Consider the following 22,180-nt stretch of genomic DNA (forward strand, 5'->3'; position numbering starts at 1 on the left):
TTTGTTCAGTGTCTGTGTTTCTGTGTCTGTCTGTGGTTTCTCTCTGTGGGGGGACTTTTTTCTACTCTTATCTCACGTATCCAACTCTCTTCCCCCAACCCCATACAGGTCAGTCCTGTACAGAGGATGTGGATGAGTGTCGCCTGCAGCCCAACACGTGTCAGAACGGAGGGACCTGCAGCAACATCCAGGGCAGCTACACCTGTGTGTGTGTCAACGGCTGGAGTGGCCTGGACTGCTCTGAGAACATAGATGACTGTGCTACGGCTGCCTGCACCAAGGGCTCCACCTGTATCGACCGTGTGGCATCCTTCCTCTGTGTCTGCCCCTACGGAAAGACAGGTGTGGACAAACAGCCTGTCTGCTGCGTAGACATATACAGCTGTCTCCTATAGACTGATCAATGGATAAGTAGAAAGATAGTGTATGAATCCCCAAGGGGAAACTATAAGCACAGAAAACACAGGCCAAGTGACTGTTGAATATTCCCTGCCAGGTTTGCTGTGCCACGTGAACGATGCCTGCATCAGTAGCCCGTGCAGGGACGGGGCACAGTGCGACACCAACCCCATCAACGGCATGTTCAACTGCAACTGTGCCCCAGGCTACAAGGGAAGCACCTGCAATGACGACATCAACGAGTGCATCATTGGTGAGGGACAGATCAAAGCACATGATGCCCAAAGTGTTTTGTGAATAGACTATACAGACTATTCTGTAAGAAGTATCCTTCCTCTCTGTTTGATACTTTCTGTACTCCTTTATAGTTCTGTTTAACTAACCTCTCAGGCTTCCCCTCAGGTCCAAACCCCTGTGAGCATGGAGGATTGTGTGTGAACACGGATGGCTCGTTCACATGTAACTGTGCAAGAGGTTATGGTGGGCCGCGCTGTGAGACAGACATCAATGAGTGTGTCTCCAGCCCCTGCCAGAACGACGGCACCTGTCTGGACCGCATAGGAGACTACAGCTGCATCTGTATGGAAGGTAAGTGTGATCAGTGATTCCCTATCTCTCTTTCTCACACACACACACACACACACACAATACTGTTGTGTAATATTCTCTCTCTGTTTCCAGGATTTGAGGGAACACACTGTGAGATTGACATCAACGAGTGTGCCAGCTCTCCATGTCTGAACCAAGGGATCTGTCTGGATCAAGTCAAACGCTACGTCTGCCAGTGCCCTCTAGGTTTGTCTGCCTTTTTCTAATCAAATTCATTTCTCAATAGTGTTTCAGAAGGTGTCTAGCTACAGTATTTGACGCTGAGTTCCATCCCTGGCCTTTAGGATTCAGTGGGGAGATGTGTCAGATCGACATTGACGAGTGTTCCAGCACGCCCTGCCTCAACGGGGCCAAGTGTATCGACCGACCCAACGGATACGAGTGTGAATGTGCTGAAGGTACTAGCCGTGCGTGCGTGCGTGCGTGTGTGTATACACACTAATGTTCAAAGGTTTGGGGTCACTTAGAAATGTCCTTGTTTTTGAAAGAAAAGCACCTTTTTGTCCATTAAAATAACCTCAAATTGTTCAGAAATACAGTGTAGACATTGTTAATGTTGAAAATGACTTTTGTAGCAGGAAACGGCAGATTTTTTAATGGAATATCTACATAGGCATACAGAGGCCCATTATCAGCAACCATCACTCCTGTGTTCCAATGGCACGGTGTGTTAACTAATCCAAGTTTATCATTTTAAAACCTACTTGATCATTGGAAAACACTTTTGCAATTATGTTAGCACAGCTGAAAACTGTTGTCATGATTTAAAGAAGCAATAAAACTGGCCTTCTTTAGACGAGATGAGTATCTGGAGCATCAGCATTTGTGGGTTCGATTACAGGCTCAAAATGGCCAGAAACAAAGACCTTTCTTCTGAAACTCGTCAGTCTATTCTTGTTCTGAGAAATTAAGGCTATTCCATGCGAGAAATTGCCAAGAAACTGAATATCTCGAACAACGCTGTGTACCATTTCCTTCACAGAACAGCTATAGGCTCTAGCCAGAATAGAAAGATGATTGGGAGGTCCCAGTGCACAACTGAGCAGGAGGACAAGTACATTAGAGTGTCTAGTTTGAGAAACAGAAGCCTCACAAGTTCTCAACTGGCAGCTTCATTAAATAGTACCTGCAAAACACCAGTCTCAACGTCAACAGTGAAGAGGCGACTCCGGGAGGCTGGCCTTCTAGGCAGAGTTGCAAAGAAAAAGCCATATCTCAGACTGGCCAATAAATAGAAAAGATTAAGGTGGACAAAAGAACACAGATACTGGACAGAGGAATTCTGCCGAGAAGGCCAGCATCCCGGAGTCGCCTGTTCACTGTTGACGTTGAGACACCCGTACCCTGTCAGAACTCAACTGAATTGCTCAAACGCATTAAGAAGGAAAGAAATTCCACAAATGAACTTTTAACAAGACACACCTGTTAATTGAAATGCACTCTGGGTGACTACCTCATGAAGCTGGTTGAGAGAATGCCAAGAATGTGCAAAGCTATCATCAAGGCAAAGGGTGGCTACTTAGAAGAATCTCAAATAAACAAATCAAAATATATTTTATAACTATTGTTTTGGTTAATACAATATTCCATATGTGTTATTTCATAGTTTTGATGTCTTCACTATTATTCTACAATGTAGAAAATAGTAAAACGTCGAAAAACCCTTGAATGAGTAGGCGTGTCCAAGCTTTTGACTGGTACTGTGTGTGTGTGTGTGTGTATACATATACATATGTATATACAGTGCCTTGCGAAAGTATTCGGCCCCCTTGAACTTTGCGACCTTTTGCCACATTTCAGGCTTCAAACATAAAGATATAAAACTGTATTTTTTTGTGAAGAATCAACAACAAGTGGGACACAATGATGAGGTAGAACAACATTTATTGGATATTTCAAACTTTTTAACAATTCCAAAAACTGAAAAATTGGCCGTAGGTGGAACGACATTTATTGGATATTTCAAACTTTTTTAACAATTCAAAAACTGAAAAATTGGCCGTGCAAAATTATTCATTATTCAGACATTTGTGGAGTGGTTGAAAAATGAGTTTAAATGACTCCAAAATAAGTGTATGTGAACTTCCCACTTCAACTGTATATGTATATGCATTTCTTGCATGTTAAAACCATGATGTCTAAACTAAAGCTTTAACACAGGGAATATTTAACCATTACTCAATGTGTGGTTTCTTTCCCCAGGCTTCTATGGGCCACTGTGTAAAGAGAACATAGATGACTGTGACCCGGAGCCCTGCCACCATGGTGTGTGTCGTGATGGCATCGCCACCTTCTCCTGTGACTGCGACCCGGGCTACACCGGCTCCATATGTAACATCCAGGTCATGGAGTGCCACAGCCTCCCCTGCCAGAACCGCGGACGCTGCATCGACCTGGTCAACAAGTACCAGTGCAACTGTCTGCCTGGCACCTCAGGTGAGTGCAGCGAAAGAATGGGTGAAATAGTTTTCGTATGTCTTTGTTTTTGGGTTACAAAAAAGTTCGTAATAAAGAGGAAACCAGTACAATAACAGAATGTTTGGGCAAACAAAAAACTCACATACACTGTGCGGTGTGGACGGTGCATCTCTGTCTGCAATCTATTTGTGAAACTTTGGTCTAGACTCTAGACCATGACTGATTTCTAGTTTGTGAAACTGTAGAAGACCATGACTTAATTGGTGTTTGTTATGTATCTCCAACTGACCCTTTAAATGCTACTCACTCAGTGCTGTCAGCCCCAAAGCTTTGTGCTGTGCTCCTGTGAACTTGAAACACCAGCAGCTTCTACTCTATTCTCTGGAGTAGAGCAGAGCTCTCAGCTCAGAGCACCCAGACAGGAGGGGATCAGTCATAAGGGTAGGCCCAGCTCTGCTCTGCCCAGTACGCTGCCCTGGCCTGGGGGATTTGTGCAGGCCAGTGCACTGGTACTGTACACACACACACGCAGGAGACAGCTTAGGTCAGACATACTTTCACTCGCTCAGCTAGCTCACTGTCTTTGGAACACACCTGTTAAACATGGGCAGCTAGTCCACTGCTCCCCCTGGTGGATGCCATTAGAACTGCAGCCAACGTAATGGAGTGCCTATTCAAAAAGCTTCCAAATGCATCCTTCCTTTCTTACATTTGACTCAAAGCTAAGTGGTTTGTCTTCTGGTTTTCTTCTCAGGGGTGAACTGTGAGATCAATGTTGATGACTGCGCCAGTAACCCCTGTGAGTATGGAGAGTGCCAGGATGGGATCAACGAGTACAAGTGTGTCTGTGCTCCAGGGTACACAGGTAAACACACACACTTTCCCCTCTCAACTAATCAGATGCTTCTCCATATTAATGACAGTACATGCCTGATTGTTCCAGTGAATTAATTAAGTCATTTCTGAATTATTTCTCTCAGGTGCAAAATGTGACGTGGACATCAATGAGTGTAATTCTAGCCCGTGTATGAGTGGGGGCACATGTGTAGACAAGGTGAACGGCTTCATCTGCCAGTGCCCCCCTGGCACCCACGGCCCCCTGTGCCACTCTGGCACTGACCACTGTGCCCCCCGGCCCTGTGTACACGGAGACTGTGTAGAGCAGCAGAGCGGGTACGCCTCTCCTCACCTTATCTCTTTCTCTCTGTCACTCTAGCTCTCTATCACTCTTTCTTGAGTCATTTTTCCTACCTATCGAACATATATGATTTCAAGGTTATATGATTGAAAATGTTGAATTGTATTAGTAGCCCCATTAGCTGACACCATGACGTCAGCTGATCTTCCTGGGCTCCAACACATAGTTCATATGATAGAAATGCATACTTTAGGTTACTCTCTGTCTGTCATGAACCCTTACTCCCTCCCTTGGTCTGTGTGTAGGTACCATTGTGAGTGTGAGTCTGGCTGGGTGGGGCAGCACTGTGACCAGGAGAAGGATGAGTGCCAGTCCAGCCCCTGCCAGCACAGTGGCAGCTGTGTGGACAGACTCAATGGATACTCCTGCCAGTGTCGCCCCGGATTCACAGGTCTGAATCAGGCTTTTCTAAATCCTTTATTAATTATACAGATGATCCCATTAAACTGCAGTCCTCAATAGAGTAAAGTGTTATTCTGTTCGCTTTTTTTATTTAAAAACCCACTAATTTCCTTCCTCCTTTTCCCCTCAGGTGTGAATTGCGAGGTCAACATAGAGGAGTGTGCATCAAGCCCGTGTGAGAACCATGGTACCTGTGTGGACGGAGTCAACAGCTACACCTGCCTGTGTGCCGCCCCGTACTCAGGTAACAATACCATCCGCTCTACGGTACTACCCAGGACATATTCCCTCTGGTGGAGCTGACGTTGATTGTGTCATGGGCATTTTGGATATGAACAATATTGTGTCCACAGGAAAACACTGCGAGGAGGAGTTGGTTCCCTGTGCGTCCCATCCATGTGAACGGGGAGGTGTGTGTCAGCCAACCCCAGACTACACCTTTTACACCTGTAGATGTCCCAGCGGCTGGCAAGGTGGGTATTCACACAGAGGGTAAAGGTGTGAGTGTGTGTTGGGGAGATTTTCTACCATGATGTTCATTAAAATGGGATGTTTGAATAGGCCCTCGTTGCACTGAGGATGTGGATGAGTGCAGGAAGAACCCGTGTCAGAACAGCGCCCGTTGCATCAACAGCCAGGGCAGCTATGTGTGCAAGTGTCAGCCAGGCTACAGCGGTCTCAACTGCCAAACCAACATCGATGACTGCTCCCCCAGTGAGTTATCACCCAGCTCTTGTGCATACTCCCACGGAAAGCCCAGACATACTCACACTACATATTGTGTATATTCTCTATGAACATCTTGTGTACTGTACTCCTCTGGAGCTAATGTATCAATCTTCACAAACCGCTTCTATTGTGGGTCTGTTGAACTTCTTGTCTCTCTCTTGCTCTCTCTCAGACCCGTGTCTGAACGGTGGTTCCTGTGTGGATGGAGTGGGAGGGTTCTCCTGTGACTGCCGGCCAGGGTTTGATGGGGAGCGCTGTGAGGCAGAGATGGATGAGTGTGCCAGTCAGCCGTGCCGGAACGGAGCCGTGTGCCGGGACTACGTCAACAGCTTCGTCTGCGAGTGCCGGCCAGGTTTCGACGGAATCCTATGTGAACACAACATCCCAGAATGCACTGAGAGGTGGGTTACAAAGGACTGTAACTACAGTCACTGTGTTAGTGTTTGAAATTGATTCACTCAAAATTATTCTTCAATGAGTTTTCTTTTTTGATATGTGGCTACATGTGGACTGGGACGCATTTAGTAACAAGTATTGAACATTGATTTCCGTTGCAAAACACAATGACTTCCATCATGCGTGACCACATATCTTTGTTTCTCTCTCTCCCTCTATTTCCCTCAGTTCCTGTCTGAATAACGGGACCTGTGTTGACGACATCAACACCTTCTCGTGTCGTTGTCGTCCTGGTTTCTACGGGACCTTCTGTCAGTATGAGCAGAATGAGTGTGACTCTCAGCCCTGTAAGAACGGAGGGACCTGTACAGACGGCCTAGGATCCTACCGTTGCACCTGCCCTGTGGGCTACAACGGGCAGAACTGCCAGGTAGAGAGAGAATGTGTAAAATGGCGTTGAACTGAAAATGAAAAATGACTTAAAGTTATCTGATTATAACATCTCTCTTTGTCTGGTTCTTCATATGAAACTCAACACTAACATTTCCTACTCCATTTGTCCCATTGCAGAACTTTGTGAACTTGTGTAGCCAGCCACTGTGCAGGAACGGGGGGTCCTGTTCCCAGTCACAGACCACCTGGTCATGTCACTGTCCTGTGGGCTGGACTGGTCTGTACTGTGATGTCCCCAACATGTCCTGTCAGGACTATGCTGCTCGGAATGGTGAGCATTCCATGTCTCTACAATCCACTGTGTTTTATTCAGTCACCTCTCTCAGTAAACGGTCAAATAGCCCACAGTCAACCAAAGGGAAAGTTCAGGATTCTGGCAATGAGGCCTACTATCTACTTCCCTAGATTAACCAGATTAACCATTTTTATGTATCTGCGTCCACTATGAAGGAAGTTAAAGGTAGTTTTGCGAGCCAGTGCTAACTAGCGATGACTTGTTATCAACTTCCTTCAAACTGCATGCAGATACATAAAAATGGTCTCCACGAGTTCATCAGACTCTGAGGAAGTAGATAAACGGCCTCATTGCCAAAATACCAAACTATCCCTTTAATCAAATGACATGTTTACAAAGACAGATGGATGAATATAAAGAACATGACGATATAAAGTTATTTATAAACTGGGTGGTTCGAACCCTGAGCACTGATTGGCTGACAGCCGTGGTATATTTAAGAAATAAGGCCCAAAGAGGTGTGGTACATGGCCAATATACATGGCTATGGGCTGTTCTTATGCAAGACGCATCGCAGAGTGCCTGGACACAGCTATGGGTGTATTGGCCATACATCACAAACCCCCGAGTAACCTTATTGCTATTATAAACTGGTTACCAACATAATTAGAGCAGTAAAACTAAATATTTTGTCATACCCGTGTTATAAACTGGGTGGTTCGAGCCCTGAATGCTGGTTGGCTGGAAGCTGTGGTATATGAGACCGTATACCACGGGTATGATAAAACATGTATTTTTACTGCTCTAATTACGTTGGAAACCAGTTTATAATAGCAATAAGGCACCTCGGGGTATATCGCCAAAATACCACGGGTAAGGGCTTTTTTCAGGCTCTCCACATTGCGTCGTGCATATGAACAGTCCTTAGCTGTGATATATTGGCCATATACCACACCTCCTCGGGCCATATTGCTTAAGTAAACCATGCTGATTATGGCTAATATGTTGTGTGTGTGTGTCTGTCAGGTATTCCAGTGGAGATGGTGTGTAAGCACATGGGTCGCTGTGTGAATGTCGGTAATGCCCACCAGTGTCAGTGCCAGCCTGGCTACACAGGCAGCTACTGTGACAAGACTGTGGACGAGTGCCAGTCGAACCCCTGCCGCAACGGAGCCACCTGCATGGACTACCAGGGCACATATGAGTGTATGGTAAGTTTTGTGTGTGTGTGTGTGTGTGTGTGTGTGTGTGTGTGTGTGAACATCTAACAATATGTCTCTGTTCCAGTGCAAGGCTGGCTACCAGGGGGTAAACTGTGAGTATGACGTAGATGAGTGTCACTCTAACCCTTGTCGTCATGGAGGAACCTGCATCAACCTCATCAACCGCTTCTCCTGCGCCTGCCCACCTGGTACACATGGTAAGCAGATACCAGAAGATTATTTCTTGTTTTATCTATCTCTTTCGCTCTCTTGTTTTCTCGCACATTGGTTTTACATAATGTACAACTACAACTCTGACCTCAACTGATGGTCTTTCCTCTCTTTCCCCTCTCCATTTCCTCTCTCTTTAATCTCTTTCCTCTATTTCCCCTCTCTCTTTCTTCTCTCTTTCCACACTCTCTTTCCCCTCTCTCTTTGCCCTCTCTCTTTGCCCTCTCTCTTTGCCCTCTCTTTCCACACTCTGTTTCCACTCTTTCCTCTCTCTTTCCTCTCTCTTTCCTCTCTCTTTCCTCTCTTTGTCCTCTCTCTTTGCCCTCTCTCTTTGCCCTCTCTCTTTGCCCTCTCTCTTTGCCCTCTCTCTTTGCCCTCTCTCTTTCCCCTCTCTCTTTCCCCTCTCTTTCCCCTCTCTCTTTCCCCTCTCTCTTTCCCCACTCTCTTTCCACACTCTCTTTCCACACTCTCTTTCCACACTCTCTTTCCACACTCTCTTTCCACACTCTCTTTCCTCTCTCTCTTTCCTCTCTCTCTTTCCACACCCTCTTTCCTCTCTCTTTCCCCTCTCTCTTTCCTCTCTTTCCTCTCTCTCTTTCCTCTCTCTCTTTCCTCTCTCTCTTTCCCCACTCTCTTTCCCCACTCTCTTTCCCCTCTCTCTTTCCCCTCTCTCTTTCCCCTCTCTCTTTCCCTCTCTCTTTCCCCTCTCTCTTTCCTCTCTCTCTTTCCCCTCTCTCTTTCCTCTCTCTCTTTCCTCTCTCTCTTTCCCCTCTCTCTTTCCCCACTCTCTTTCCCCACTCTCTTTCCCCACTCTCTTTCCCCACTCTCTTTCCCCACTCTCTTTCCCCACTCTCTTTCCTCTCTCTTTCCACACTCTCTTTCCTCTCTCTTTCCACACTCTCTTTCCTCTCTCTTTCCACACTCTCTTTCCTCTCTCTTTCCACTCTCTCTTTCCCCACTCTCTTTCCCCACTCTCTTTCCCCACTCTCTTTCCTCTCTCTTTCCTCACCCTCTTTCCACACTCTCTTTCCTCTCTCTCTTTCCACACCCTCTTTCCTCTCTCTTTCCCCACTCTTTTTCCCCTCTCTCTTTCCTCTCCCCCTCTGTAGGTGTTCAGTGTGAGGTGAACATGGATGACTGTGCTCCCAAGCCTGGCTCCTGGGGGCCTCGCTGTCTGAATGGGGGCCAGTGTATGGATGGGGTGGGCCGCTACACCTGCTCCTGCCCCCCTGGCTTCGCTGGGGAACACTGTGAGGGGGACGTCAACGAGTGTCTCTCTGGACCCTGTCACTCTTCTGGCAGCCTGGACTGTGTGCAGCTGGCCAACGACTACCAGTGCCGCTGTCGCCTGGGCTACACCGGTAGAGAACTACACCCCTCTGTATATGTTATAAGACACATCAACAACTGTTATCTAGCTTACCCCACACTCATGCTGTGTAACATGACATCGGTCTCTTTTTTAGGACGCCTCTGTGAGTCTATGGTGGATCTGTGCCAGTCTAAGCCGTGCCATAACAGTGGCACCTGTTCCATGAACATGAGCTCAGTGCATGGATACTCATGCACCTGTCAACCAGTAAGTCATTATAATGTTACTCTACCCTTTTATAATGTTGGTTTTCCAATTGCCAGACTGCTGTGTTTCTAAGTACTCCATGTACCAGCTTGCTGATCTTTATCTCTTTCTTTTGAATGGATTGGCAGCCCCATTGATATTACATTGTGCTGTATAACATTGTATTTACCTCAAATGTAGCTATGGATTGAGTGGCTGAGTGTCTATTCTTTCACTACTGGCTTGTTTTCCTAACTACTAACCATTCTCCTCCTCCTTATTCTTACCTTTGCTTCAGAGGGCGAGACAACATAGTTCAGGTATGACTGAGAAACAGCAGTGTTCTAGGAAGAGACCAAACATTCTCACAGGTTTTCTGACTAGTCAACTGTAGGAATCGGGGTTATGAATGTAAAACCCAGTCCACAGGTGTCTGTCTAGCCGGTCAGTTCACATGTCTGACGCCTTCTCTGTCTCATCTCTTTACTCAGAGTTTCACTGGCTTCAACTGTGGAGAGGTAGAGGGCTACAACTGTGCCCAGCTGCGTTGTCAGAACGGCGGGCACTGCCAGGATTCTCAGGGTGGTCATCTGCACTGCCGTTGCCAGCCAGGCTTCAGTGGGTCGCGCTGCGAGACCGTGCACAGCTGCCAGAACCGACCCTGTTTGAATGGAGGCACCTGTATGAAGGACCCACACAACCCATACCAGTACAGCTGTCGCTGCCCAGCCCACTTCTCAGGCAGGCACTGTGAGAATGTCATCATCGACCAGTCCCCCCGCACCCCTTCCTGCCCTTATGTAGAGTGTGAGCAGCGGTCCGGGGATAAGATGTGTGACCCCCAGTGCAACAACCATGAGTGCCAGTGGGACGGAGGGGACTGTTCTCTACATTGGCGCCGGCCATGGGTCAACTGCACCGCCTCCGTGCCCTGCTGGGAGCTGTTCCGCAACGGCCGCTGTGACCACGAGTGTGACAACTCTGGCTGCCTCTTCGACAGCTTTGAGTGTCAAGAGAGCACAAAGTCCTACTGCAAGTATGTACAAATGTTGTTAACAACATAAACACATCAATACACATGTTTATTAGGTACACCCATCTAGTACTGGGTCAAACCCCCCTTTGCCGCCAGAACAGCTTGAATTCTTCAGGGCATAAAAATTGGTATCAAGGGACCTTAACGTGTGTCAGGAAAACATTCCCCAAACCATTACACCACCACCAGCCTGTACTGTTGACACCAGGTGGGATGGGGCCATGGACTCATTATGCTTACGCCAAATCCTGACTCATCAGCCATCAGCATGACGCAACAAGAACCGGGATTCATCGGACCAGACAGTGTTTTTCCACTCCTCAATTGTCCAGTGTTGTTGATCACACGTTTTGCCCATTCTAACGTTCAATCGAACAGTAACTGAATACCTTGATGCATGTCTGCTTTATATAACAAGCCACAGCCAAGTGACTCAGTCTGTAGGAGCGAGCCATTATTGTGAACCTAATAAACTGGCCAATGAGTGTACATGTCTTATTAAGATTATTACGAGAAAATTAATACAATAAATTCAGATTGAAATGCTTTTTAACCCATAAGAACTCCTAGAGTCTTCCAAATTCCATAACCCCTCCCTCTCCCCTTTCCGATCTACAGGTATGATGACTACTGTGCGGATCACTATGCCAACAAGATCTGTGACAAGAGCTGTAACACAGAGGCATGTGGCTGGGATGGCCTGGACTGCTCTGAGGACACCCCTGCTAAGGTGGTTGATGGCACTCTGGTGATCGTAGTGTTACTGCAGCCTGAGGAGCTGCTGGGAGACGTGAGAGGCTTCCTGCGCTCCCTGGGAACCCTGCTGCACACCAACCTCCGTGTTAAGATGGACGCCCAGAAGAAACTCATGGTGTATCCTTACTATGGCCTGGAGCACGACAACTCCATTGAAGGACCGTCTGCTACAATGAAACGTAGAGGCAAACGGGAGCTGGACAAGGAGGTTATCGGGTAAGGAAATGTCTTTATCCTGACTGTCTCTCTCTCTTTCACTGCTAGATAAGATTAAGTGTGTATAGTCCTCCATGTTGTGAAGTAAGCCTAACCGAAGTTTTGTTTGCTGCAGGTCTAAGGTTTACCTGGAGATCGATAACCGAGAGTGTGCTGAGAGCTCCATGGACTGTTTCTCCAGCACAGAGCTGGCTGCATCCTTCATCGCTGCAGAGTACCTGAAGTCTGCGCTGCCCTACCCTGTGGTCTCTGTCGACAGTAAGTCCCTCTCCTTTTTCCCATTGTGACACCTCTAAACCACCCTAATGGTAATGTTACATCAGCACACACTTCATTATCTTTGATTATAGACCTGATTAAACTCACTTATCATGTGCTTTGGTAAAAATTGACACTTTGCTCCATTACTCATGCTCTGAATGCAGAGCCCATTTCAGATAGCGTCAGCTAGTTAAGAGTTCCATGTCTCCTCCTCTTCCAGGTGACCATATGGAACCCCCGAAGCCCCCCTTCATGCTGTACCTGGCTGTGGGAGCAGCTGTCATCATCCTGCTTATCCTGGTGCTGGGTGTGCTGGCCGCCAAGAGGAAACGCAAACATGGCATCCTCTGGCTCCCCGATGGCTTCCTGGCCAAGAAAGACGACAAGAGGAGAGAGCCCCTGGGCCAGGACGACTTCGGCATGAAGTGAGTGTAGAAAAGACAAGGGTTGCTTCCGAAACGGCACCCTATTCCCTGTACAGTGCACTACTTTTGACCAGGGCCTGCGTATGGTCCATATATACTGTGCTTTCGAAAAGTATTCAGACCCCTTGACTCTTTCCCCATTCTGTTACTTTACATCCTTATTTTAAAATGTATTAAATGTGTTTTTCCCCTCATCAATCTACACACAATACCCCATAATGACAAAGCAATTTTTTTTAGCATATTAGTATATATAAAAAAATATTTTAAAAATGAAATCACATTTACATAAGTATTCAGACCCTTCACTTCATTGAAGCACCTTTGGCAGCGATTACAGCCTCAAGTCTTCTTGGGTATGAGCCTCAAGTCTTCTCAGGTACTCGTTACAAGCTTGGCAAACTGAATTGGTCCACTCACACAGACAGCATCGTGAAGAAGGCGCAGCAGCGCCTCTTCAACCTCAGGAGGCTGAAGAAATTCGGCTTGTCACCAAAAGCACTCACAAACTTCTACAGATGCACAATCGAGAGCATCCTGGCGGGCTGTATCACCTCCTGGTACGGCAACTGCTCTGCCCTCAACCGTAAGGCTTTCCAGAGGGTAGTGAGGTCTGCACAACGCATCACCGGGGGCAAACTACCTGCCCTCCAGGACACCTACACCACCCAATGTTACAGGAAGGCCATAAAGATCATCAAGGACATCAACCACCCGAGCCACTGCCTGTTCACCCCGCTAACATCCAGAAGGCGAGGCCAGTACAGGTGCATCAAAGCTGGGACCGAGAGACTGAAAAACAGCTTCTATCTCAAGGCCATCAGACTGTTAAACAGCCACCACTAACATTGAGTGGCTGCTGCCAACACACTGACACTGACTCAACTCCAGCCACTTTAATAATGGGAATTGATGGGAAATGATGTAAATATATCACTAGCCACTTTAAACAATGCTACCTTATATAATGTTACTTACCCTACATTATTCATCTCATATGCATACGTATATACTGTACTCTATATCATCGACTGCATCCTTATGTAATACATGTATCACTAGCCACTTTAACTATGCCACTTTGTTTACATACTCATCTCATATGTATATACTGTACTCGATACCATCCACTGTATCTTGCCTATGCTGCTCTGTACCATCACTCATTCATATATCATTATGTACATATTCTTTATCCCCTTACACTGTGTATAAGACAGTAGTTTAAGAATTGTTAGTTAGATTACTTGTTGGTTATTACTGCATTGTCAGAACTAGAAGCACAAGCATTTCGCTACACTCGCATTAACATCTGCTAACCATGTGTATGTGACAACTAAAATTTGATTTGATTTGTATTTGGAGAATTTCTCCCATTCTTCTCTGCAGATCCTCTCAAGCTCTGTCAGGTTGGATGGGGAGCGTCTCTGCACAGCTATTTTCAGGTTTCTCCAGAGATGTTCGATCGGGTTCAAGTCCGGGCTCTGGTTGGACCACTCAAGGCCACTTCCAAGCGGGCTGTCATGTGCCTTTTACTGAGGAGTGGCTTCTGTCTGGCCACTCTACCATAAAGGCCTGATTTGTGGTGTGCTGCAGAGATGGTTGTCCTTTGGGAAGGTTCTCCCATCTCCATAGATGAACCCTGGAGCTCTGTCAGAGTGACCATCGGGTTCTTGGTCACCTCCCTGACCAAGGCCCTTCACCCCCAATTGCACAGTTTTACTGGGCGGCCAGCTCTAGGAAGGTTCTTGGTAGTTCCAAACTTCTTCCATTTAAGAATGATGGAGGCCATTGTGTTCTTGGGGACCTTCAATGCTGCAGACACTTTTTGGTACCCTTCCCCAGATCTGTCCCTCGACACAATCCTGTCTCGGAGATCTACGGACAATACCTTCGACCTCATGGCTTGACTTCATGGTTTTTGCTCTGACATGCACTGTCATCTGTGGGACCTTATAGAGACAGGTGTGTCCCTTTCCAATCATGTCTAATCAATTGAATGTACCACAGGTGGACTCCAATAAAGTTGTAGAAACATCTCAAGGATGATCAATGGAAACAGGATGCACCTGATCTCAATTTCAAGTCTCATAGCAAAGGGTCTGAATACTTAAGTAAATAGGGTATTCCTGTTTTGGTTTTGCAACAAATTAAAAAAAAAAAAAAAAATGTTTTCGCTTTGTCATTATGGGGTATTGTGTGTAGATTGATGAGGATAATGTTTTTTTTAATCCATTTTAGAATAAGGCTGTAATGTAACAAAATGTGGAAAAAGTCAAGGGGTCTGAATACTTTCCAAATGCACTGTATATACTGAACGAAATATGAACGCAACATACAACAATTTCAAAGATTTTACTGAGTTACAGTTCATATAATGAAATCAATTGAAAATAAATTCATTAGGCCCTAATCTATTGATTTCATATTACTCTGAATACAGATATTCAGCGGCAGGGTAGCCTAGTGGTTAGAGCGTTGGACTAGCAGCTGAAAGGTTGCAAGTTCAAATCCCAAGCTGTCGTTCTGCCCCTGAACATAAGAATGTGTTCTTAACTGACTTGCCTAGTTAAATAAAGAAAAAAGAAAAATATGCACCTGTTGGTCACAGATGCCCTTTAAAAAAAAGTGGGGGTGTAGATCAGAAAACCAGTAAGTATCTGGTGTGACCACCATTTGCCTCATGCAGTGCGACACATCTCCTTCACATAGAGTTGATCAGGCTGATGATTGTGGCCCATTGAATGTTGACCTACTCCTTTTCAATGGCTGTGCTAAGTTGCTGGATATTGGCGGGAACTGAAACGCTGTCGTACACGTCAATCCAGAGCATCCCAAACATGCACATTGGGTGACATCTCTGGTGAGTACACAGGCCATGGAAGAACTGTGACATTTTCAGCTTACAGGAATTGTGTACAGATCCTTGCGACATAGATCTGTGCATTATCATGCTGAAACATGAGGTGATGGAGGTGGATGAATGGCACAACAATGCTCCTCAGGATCTCGTCACGGTTTCTCTGTGCATTCAAATTGCCATCAATAAAATGCAATCATGTTTGATGTCCATAACTTTTATTTCAGCTCAAGAAATATGGGACCAGCAACTTCACGTTGTGCTTCTTTTGTTTATATTACATTTCGGCACTATACTGGGAATGAAGACAAATAGTGTACCTCTATAGTGTACAGTACCATACTCTAGTATGTTCAAACTGGTACTGAACTGAGAAAAATGTTTGACCAATGTACCATAATGTAGAGCCTCATTCTCCTGATCCATACCCTGTCTTCTTCTTCCTCTCCTCCCTGCAGGAACTTCAAGACCCAGGATGGAGGGATGATGGACGGAGGCCAGAGATGGATGGAAGAGGAGGCTCCGTCCAAGAAACCAAGGGTGAGAATGAGAAAGGAGAGAGACATTTTGGGTCAGAAGGCTCACCAGTTGCATACCAGCATGATGTATTTAGTTAGTATCTAAACATCTCCTCTCCCCCAGACTGAGGACAAGCCCCTGCTGCCACTGGGTGTGGATGGAGGAGTGGACCGACGGGAGTGGACTTTACAGCACCACAAGGCTGCTGACATCTCTCTCACTCCACCACAGGCTGATCTGGAAGCAGACTGCCTTGATGTCAATGTCAAAGGACCAGGTAGAGTTTAAGGTTGATTAGGATTGTTGTCAATTAAGTATAAGGATTGCCCTTGGTGTAACTGTATAATTCTTTACTCTGAACCAAATTGAAAAATTCTCTTCCAGATGGCTTTACCCCCCTGATGCTGGCTTCTCTACGAAACGGGGGGGCGTCTGATTGCGGCCTGCATGCAGAGGAGGAAGAGGAGAGTGGGGGAGATGAGCCGGGACCCAACGTCATCTCAGACCTCATCACCCAGGGTGCAACACTCATAGCCCAGACAGATCGCACCGGGGAGACGGCACTCCACCTGGCTGCTCGCTATGCCCGGGCCGATGCCGCCAAAAGGCTGCTGGATGCCGGGGCAGATGCCAATGCTCACGACAACATGGGTCGCACACCTCTCCACGCTGCCGTGGCAGCCGATGCCCAGGGAGTGTTCCAGGTAAGAGGCTTGAAAGACACTCTTATTAGAGCAGTTGATTAACTAGTGCTGGTACTGTGCTCACATGGGCAAATGTTGAAAAATCATATCGAGCTTATTGAGTTAACACTGTTCCCTTCTCAGATCCTGATCCGTAACCGGGCCACCGAGTTGGATGCCAGGATGAACGATGGCACCACACCTCTGATCCTGGCTGCCAGGCTGGCTGTGGAGGGCATGGTGGAGGAACTGGTCCACTGCCACGCGGACATCAATGCTGTCGACGACCACGGTGAGCCCTGGCATTGTTTTTACATGTAAATTGTATATCAAGGGTCTCCAACAGGTTGATTGTGCGCTACCAGTAGCTCGCAGCCCACCTATGAGTAGCTCGGGGAAAAAATCTGAAAGTACATGGAATTTTTCACGTGCTCCACCGCAAAGTATCATTAACAAATCTCACAAGTATCAGACACCCCAAGGTCCCAGCTACTATCAAATCTATGCAACATTGATATTATCCCACCCCTGGTTAGCCACTATTGGTTTAAATAGCCAAATCTAACACAATATATGCCAATTAATTTCCAGCGATATTAGCCCCAGTCTGTCTGTGTGTTATGTGCTTTTGTCTATCACTCCATGTGTAGCCAGTTGATGTGACAACTGTCTTGTAGGTTGACTGAAAAATACTTTCCCCAAATCCTCCTCAATTAAAAGTTAGCTGCAAAGTAGGCTTACCAGGCTTAAGTATATATTTTGTATCTATTGTTATTTGCTAACTTTGCCATGAAATTAGCGTCGGCAGTACAGAACCATCGCTAGACCGGCACATTAGATGGAACATTCCTCACTCATTAGATGTGCAATTAAAGGGGAAATAAACAAAAAATATAAATGTGTTAGTTTTCTTCCAGACCCCAAAAATGTGTCTTCCGGTGTGATTTAAGCATTGATATGGACTCAGAACATCCTTTTACATTGTTTCTCTATGAACAATAGTAATTTTGAGTGAAAAACTAACTAAATCTCAAACCAGGAAAAATAAAACTGAGAACATAATCTGGGAAAATATGAAACTGCATTTGGGGGGGAAAAAATAACAGATTTTATAGGGCCCCCTTAGAGTTGTTTATGAACCATTATTTTACCAGGTATATTGGCAGAAAACAGTGCACTACTTTCTATTGTATACTAAGGACCTGGGGAAGAGTTGGAGGGGAGAAGAGAAGAATGTGCCAAATTGAAAGCTTTAAAAAAAATGTTGCTCTCATGCTAGAAAAGGTTGGAAAGACCCCTGTATGTTTTTACATTATTTTATACAGTTAATCACATTGGGATGAGAGACTTGTCCTAAACTGAGACTAACTGTTCAGTAATACTGTACATAGGAAATATTGTTTCAGACATTTTCTCACTGAGTGGTGCCATACAGAGCAAGAAATAGGGAAACAAATAGGAATGGAGTCCAATTACCATTATAGTACGATTAGAGCTGGGTCTTTAGTTTGCTTTGCGGTTTTGTCATTTGCATTTCCTTCATGCTATTGCTCGAGAACTATAACAGAGCAATTTGCATATTTGTCTCAATGACCAGTATTATTCTCTCTCTCTCTCTCTCTCTCTCTCTCTCTCTCTCTCTCTCTCTCTCTCTCTCTCTCTCTCTCTCTCTCTCTCTCTCTCTTTTCTCTCTCTCTCTCTCTTTTCTCTCTCTCTCTCTTTTCTCTCTCTCTCTCTTTTCTCTCTCAGGTAAGTCTGCTCTGCACTGGGCAGCTGCTGTCAACAATGTGGAGGCCACCCTAGTGCTGCTGAAGAATGGAGCCAACAGAGACATGCAGGACAACAAGGTTTGTATTTCACATCCCCGTCTTGTTTTACACGAGTTTTCCTACCTCAAACGTAGCTTTTATGTCAAGCTTTGTCCCGTATTCTATCACTTTAGTATAATTTTTTATTAGCTCTGTACATTTACACGTCTTCATGGGTTGTTTTGCCTGTTATGTTCCTCCAGGAGGAGACCCCATTGTTCCTGGCAGCCAGGGAGGGTAGTTTTGAGGCGGCCCAGGTTCTGCTGGACCACTACTCTAATAGGGACATCACAGACCACCTGGACCGGCTGCCCCGTGACACCGCGCAGGAGCGCATGCACCATGACATTGTTCGTCTGCTCGATCAGTACAACCTGGTCCACAGCCCTCACAACGGCCCCAACCACATGGGCGGGGGAGTGGGACACTCCCTGGTCTGTGGGGGCAATGGAGCAGGCTACATGGGCATGCGGCCCGGGCCCCAGGGAAAGAAGAGCAGGCGGGGCGGGGTGAAGGTTGGAGGTCCTGGCGGAGGTACAGCCAAAGAGCTGAAAGACATGAAGGCTAAGCGGAGGAAGAAGCCAACAGGAGGAGAAGGGCCTGCAGTGGGAGCTGTTGGAGGAGCCAGTGGCAACGGCACTAAAGCTGCAGGAGGGCTGTCAGAGAGCTCAGTCACCATGTCTCCTGTGGACTCCCTGGAGTCTCCACACTCGTACACAGGAGATGCTGCCGTGGCATCCAACACGGCCAACTCTCCTCCTCTCCTGAGCAGCCCTTCCTCTAGGCCCCTGCTGCCTCCCGTCAGCCACATGCTGGGCCAACAGCAGAGCTGGCTGGGTTTGAAGCATGGATATGGCGGCCACATGTTCAGCCTCCTTCCCCAGCAGATGGGTAACGGCCATTCTGGTATTTCCCAGCACCACGGCCAAGGCCTGCTCACCCCCATGAATGTCACCATGAGCCGAGAGCAACTGCCTCCCATCGTTACCTTCCAGATGATGGCACCGGGAGGCGGGCAGTCCCTGCTGAAGCAGCCCCAGCCTGGGCAGGTGCAGTCACAGGGGCAAAACCAAGGCCAGCCCCGCTCTCAGCAGGGTCCTACTCACCTGCACTGCACCCAGGGCATGATGTACCAGATGCCCGGCGTGGGCCTCCAGCACAGCCTGTCCCACAGCCTACCCCACTCTCACGGCCTGGCCCACAGCCACGGCATGGTGCATGACGGCCAGTCCCGCCAGCAGCTCCCTCCATATCAGGCTATCCAGAGCCCCGTGGATAAGTACCCCACCCCTCCCTCTCAGCACAGCTACGCCACCGCTGGCTCGGAGGGCACCACCCCGGGGCACCCGGCTCACCCGCCCAGTGAGCACCCGTACCTCACCCCCTCCCCCGAGTCCCCTGACCCATGGTCCTCTTCCTCCCCCCACTCCAACTCAGACTGGTCTGACGTCACCACCAGCCCCACCCCCCTGGGGAACCCCCATGCACTGCCACCTCCCCGCCACACACATATTCCGGAGCAGCCACAGTCCCAGCAGACGCAACAGAACCCCCAGCAGTCTCAGCATGGCAACATGCAGGTGTTTGTATAGATGAGGACTCTCTTAAAGCGCTCAACTCTTTAAATTTTTGTTGATCTTTGTAGTTAAACTACAACACTTAAACTCTTATCCGTCACTTCTTTCATAATTTGTTTTTGTCTTATCGTCTCTCTGGTTACAGTAATCACTTTTACACTTCATTGTTACATGCTTTTCTTACGTTTTGCACTTAAAGATAGAGTGTATAGTCTGGTTTGAGCATTGCTAACTAAAACAAAAAACTGTTTGAGTACCTTGGACAGTTTGAAAGTGACTGATCATCAGAAATCAAACAAGGAACCAGAGCCAAGCAGTGATCATGTCATGTAAGGAAAATGGACTGTTCAAGAAGGCACCAAGACAGAATCAACATTAGATATTCTTCATTTGGCTTAATCGGCTTCTTTTTGTCATCCCCTTTGGGCCGTTTCTTTTGGCTGAGCCTTATTTTTGACATTTTTGAAGGACATATTTGCTCATTTAACATTTTATCGTTTTCATTCACTTTGTTTTATGTAGACCTGCCAATGACATACTAATGTTTCGTTGAAAATTAACTCTACTTTTTATATGATGAGTCCGTTCACTTATGTTAAGTTGTGTTCTTTAAGCAAAAACGTAGGATTTGTATTCTGGAATGTTTCTTAGTAGGATGTGGTGAGGCTATTTTGAGGGGCTGTCGTCGTGTGGTTAGCAAGATACACACAACCTAAAAACATATAGATACATCTCTTCAATGTTTGGTTCTAAGCTAAACTGTGGTGTAAATAGTTGTCATATAAGTCACTGTATTCTTTTTCATTCTTGCTTCTGTTACAGTGTAGCCTCTGTACTCCCCCACACCCTGGGAGGGATGTTAGTAAGTTGTGGCTGTGGTGTTTCTGTGTCAGGAGAATCTGTGTTACTGAAGAGTTTAACATTTATGGTACGTTTATGGATACAAAAAGAATATATGGTGACTGGTGAAATACCAGATGAAAGAGAAGGGCATAATTGGATGTTGCACTATGTCTCTCTCTATAGATGGTCTTTCACCATAGGGGTTTCACTATGGTGTGTGCAATACGATGAATATGCTTTACACCACCAAGCCAACCACCTAAGTAAGTCCCCACTGTTAAAGAACAAGGTTTGACTATGATACCTGTTACTTTTACAGCTGTTTTTACTATTCTATTTTACATGAATATTGTTGTATATTATCACTTCTCTCAACAGTTTGACTGGTTCTGAAGTTGTACTTTTTTTGTTTGATATGGCAGTTGCTTTTCCCCCAAAATCATTTAATCGCCTTTTTGCTCAATTACAATCGGTGTATTGGTGCACCTTCTTTAATTGTTTTGTGATTCATAAGCCAAGTCTGAATATGTTTAAGATCTTTGTTTTGTAATGAATATTTTTGTTTTCATAATGTTTCTCATATGAGCACAGCCTTATGTGACCACTCTGTGACTACAGACAATCATTGATTGTTTCTATTTTGCACCGTTAGATGGTACATCAATGTCTCCAAGACCAAATTTACTTGTTAGCCAAAAACTACTTGCAAATCATTGTATATCCACAACATTGTTCACAGTTTAAAGTGTTGATTGGAAATGTTGCATTTGGATGTATTGTCTAATCAAAGTAGATTATTGTCACAATGTATTCTAGATTCATGTATTTTGACAGAGCAAGATCCAAATACACACACTCACACCTAACAAGGTGATTTGCAGTCAACCATTATAAGTCTGTTATAAGGTATATTGTTTTGTGAAAAGTGCCTCCATAAGCAAACCACAAACCAAAGTCATTTCTTATTCCCCATCTCTGGCACTTAATATCCTCCACTACAAATGACTTCCAATGTGCTATCTCTGAGTCCAGGCCTTTTGGCTCATTGGACCATCAATCCACGTGATCAAATCAGCAGAGCTCATGGAGCATGGTATTTACACTTAAATGCCTCATTATTCAAGGCTATTTTTTACATGCTGTATATAAACTATTTTTGTATGTTTATTGTTCTTTATTTTTCTGTTAACCATATACATGTTATATGAATGAAGTAGCTTAAATGTAAATGTAGTTTCCCCTCATGTTTGTATAATGTAGAAGGTGCCTGTTTATAAAGAACAAAACCTATCTAATTGAAATAAACCAAACAAATTATCAAGTGCATATTATATACATAAATAAAGTCAAACTTGTCAGATCCATC

At 45.9% G+C, this 22,180-nt stretch overlaps 1 protein-coding gene across 1 annotated transcript in view; it reads left to right on the forward strand.

Moving 5' to 3' along the window:
• Positions 1-22,178, forward strand: part of notch2 (notch receptor 2) — a 58,674-nt gene extending 36,496 nt beyond the window's left edge. The window contains exons 6-34 of the mRNA XM_064935273.1: positions 109-342; positions 497-652; positions 802-987; positions 1,081-1,194; positions 1,293-1,406; positions 3,211-3,444; positions 4,181-4,291; positions 4,407-4,599; positions 4,870-5,015; positions 5,157-5,270; positions 5,380-5,499; positions 5,588-5,740; positions 5,928-6,156; positions 6,380-6,581; positions 6,722-6,875; positions 7,866-8,050; positions 8,127-8,259; positions 9,382-9,633; positions 9,739-9,851; positions 10,322-10,866; positions 11,485-11,838; positions 11,954-12,096; positions 12,320-12,524; positions 15,843-15,924; positions 16,027-16,180; positions 16,288-16,607; positions 16,731-16,878; positions 18,336-18,433; positions 18,598-22,178. Coding sequence (XP_064791345.1) covers positions 109-342; positions 497-652; positions 802-987; positions 1,081-1,194; positions 1,293-1,406; positions 3,211-3,444; positions 4,181-4,291; positions 4,407-4,599; positions 4,870-5,015; positions 5,157-5,270; positions 5,380-5,499; positions 5,588-5,740; positions 5,928-6,156; positions 6,380-6,581; positions 6,722-6,875; positions 7,866-8,050; positions 8,127-8,259; positions 9,382-9,633; positions 9,739-9,851; positions 10,322-10,866; positions 11,485-11,838; positions 11,954-12,096; positions 12,320-12,524; positions 15,843-15,924; positions 16,027-16,180; positions 16,288-16,607; positions 16,731-16,878; positions 18,336-18,433; positions 18,598-19,986 — 6,581 coding nt within the window. The 3' untranslated portion in view covers positions 19,987-22,178. The remainder of the gene's footprint in view (positions 1-108; positions 343-496; positions 653-801; positions 988-1,080; positions 1,195-1,292; positions 1,407-3,210; positions 3,445-4,180; positions 4,292-4,406; positions 4,600-4,869; positions 5,016-5,156; positions 5,271-5,379; positions 5,500-5,587; positions 5,741-5,927; positions 6,157-6,379; positions 6,582-6,721; positions 6,876-7,865; positions 8,051-8,126; positions 8,260-9,381; positions 9,634-9,738; positions 9,852-10,321; positions 10,867-11,484; positions 11,839-11,953; positions 12,097-12,319; positions 12,525-15,842; positions 15,925-16,026; positions 16,181-16,287; positions 16,608-16,730; positions 16,879-18,335; positions 18,434-18,597) is intronic.
• The last annotated feature ends 2 nt before the right edge of the window (positions 22,179-22,180 follow it).

This window comes from Oncorhynchus masou, chromosome 24 (assembly GCF_036934945.1).
Source record: "Oncorhynchus masou masou isolate Uvic2021 chromosome 24, UVic_Omas_1.1, whole genome shotgun sequence".
NCBI lineage: Eukaryota > Metazoa > Chordata > Actinopteri > Salmoniformes > Salmonidae > Oncorhynchus > Oncorhynchus masou.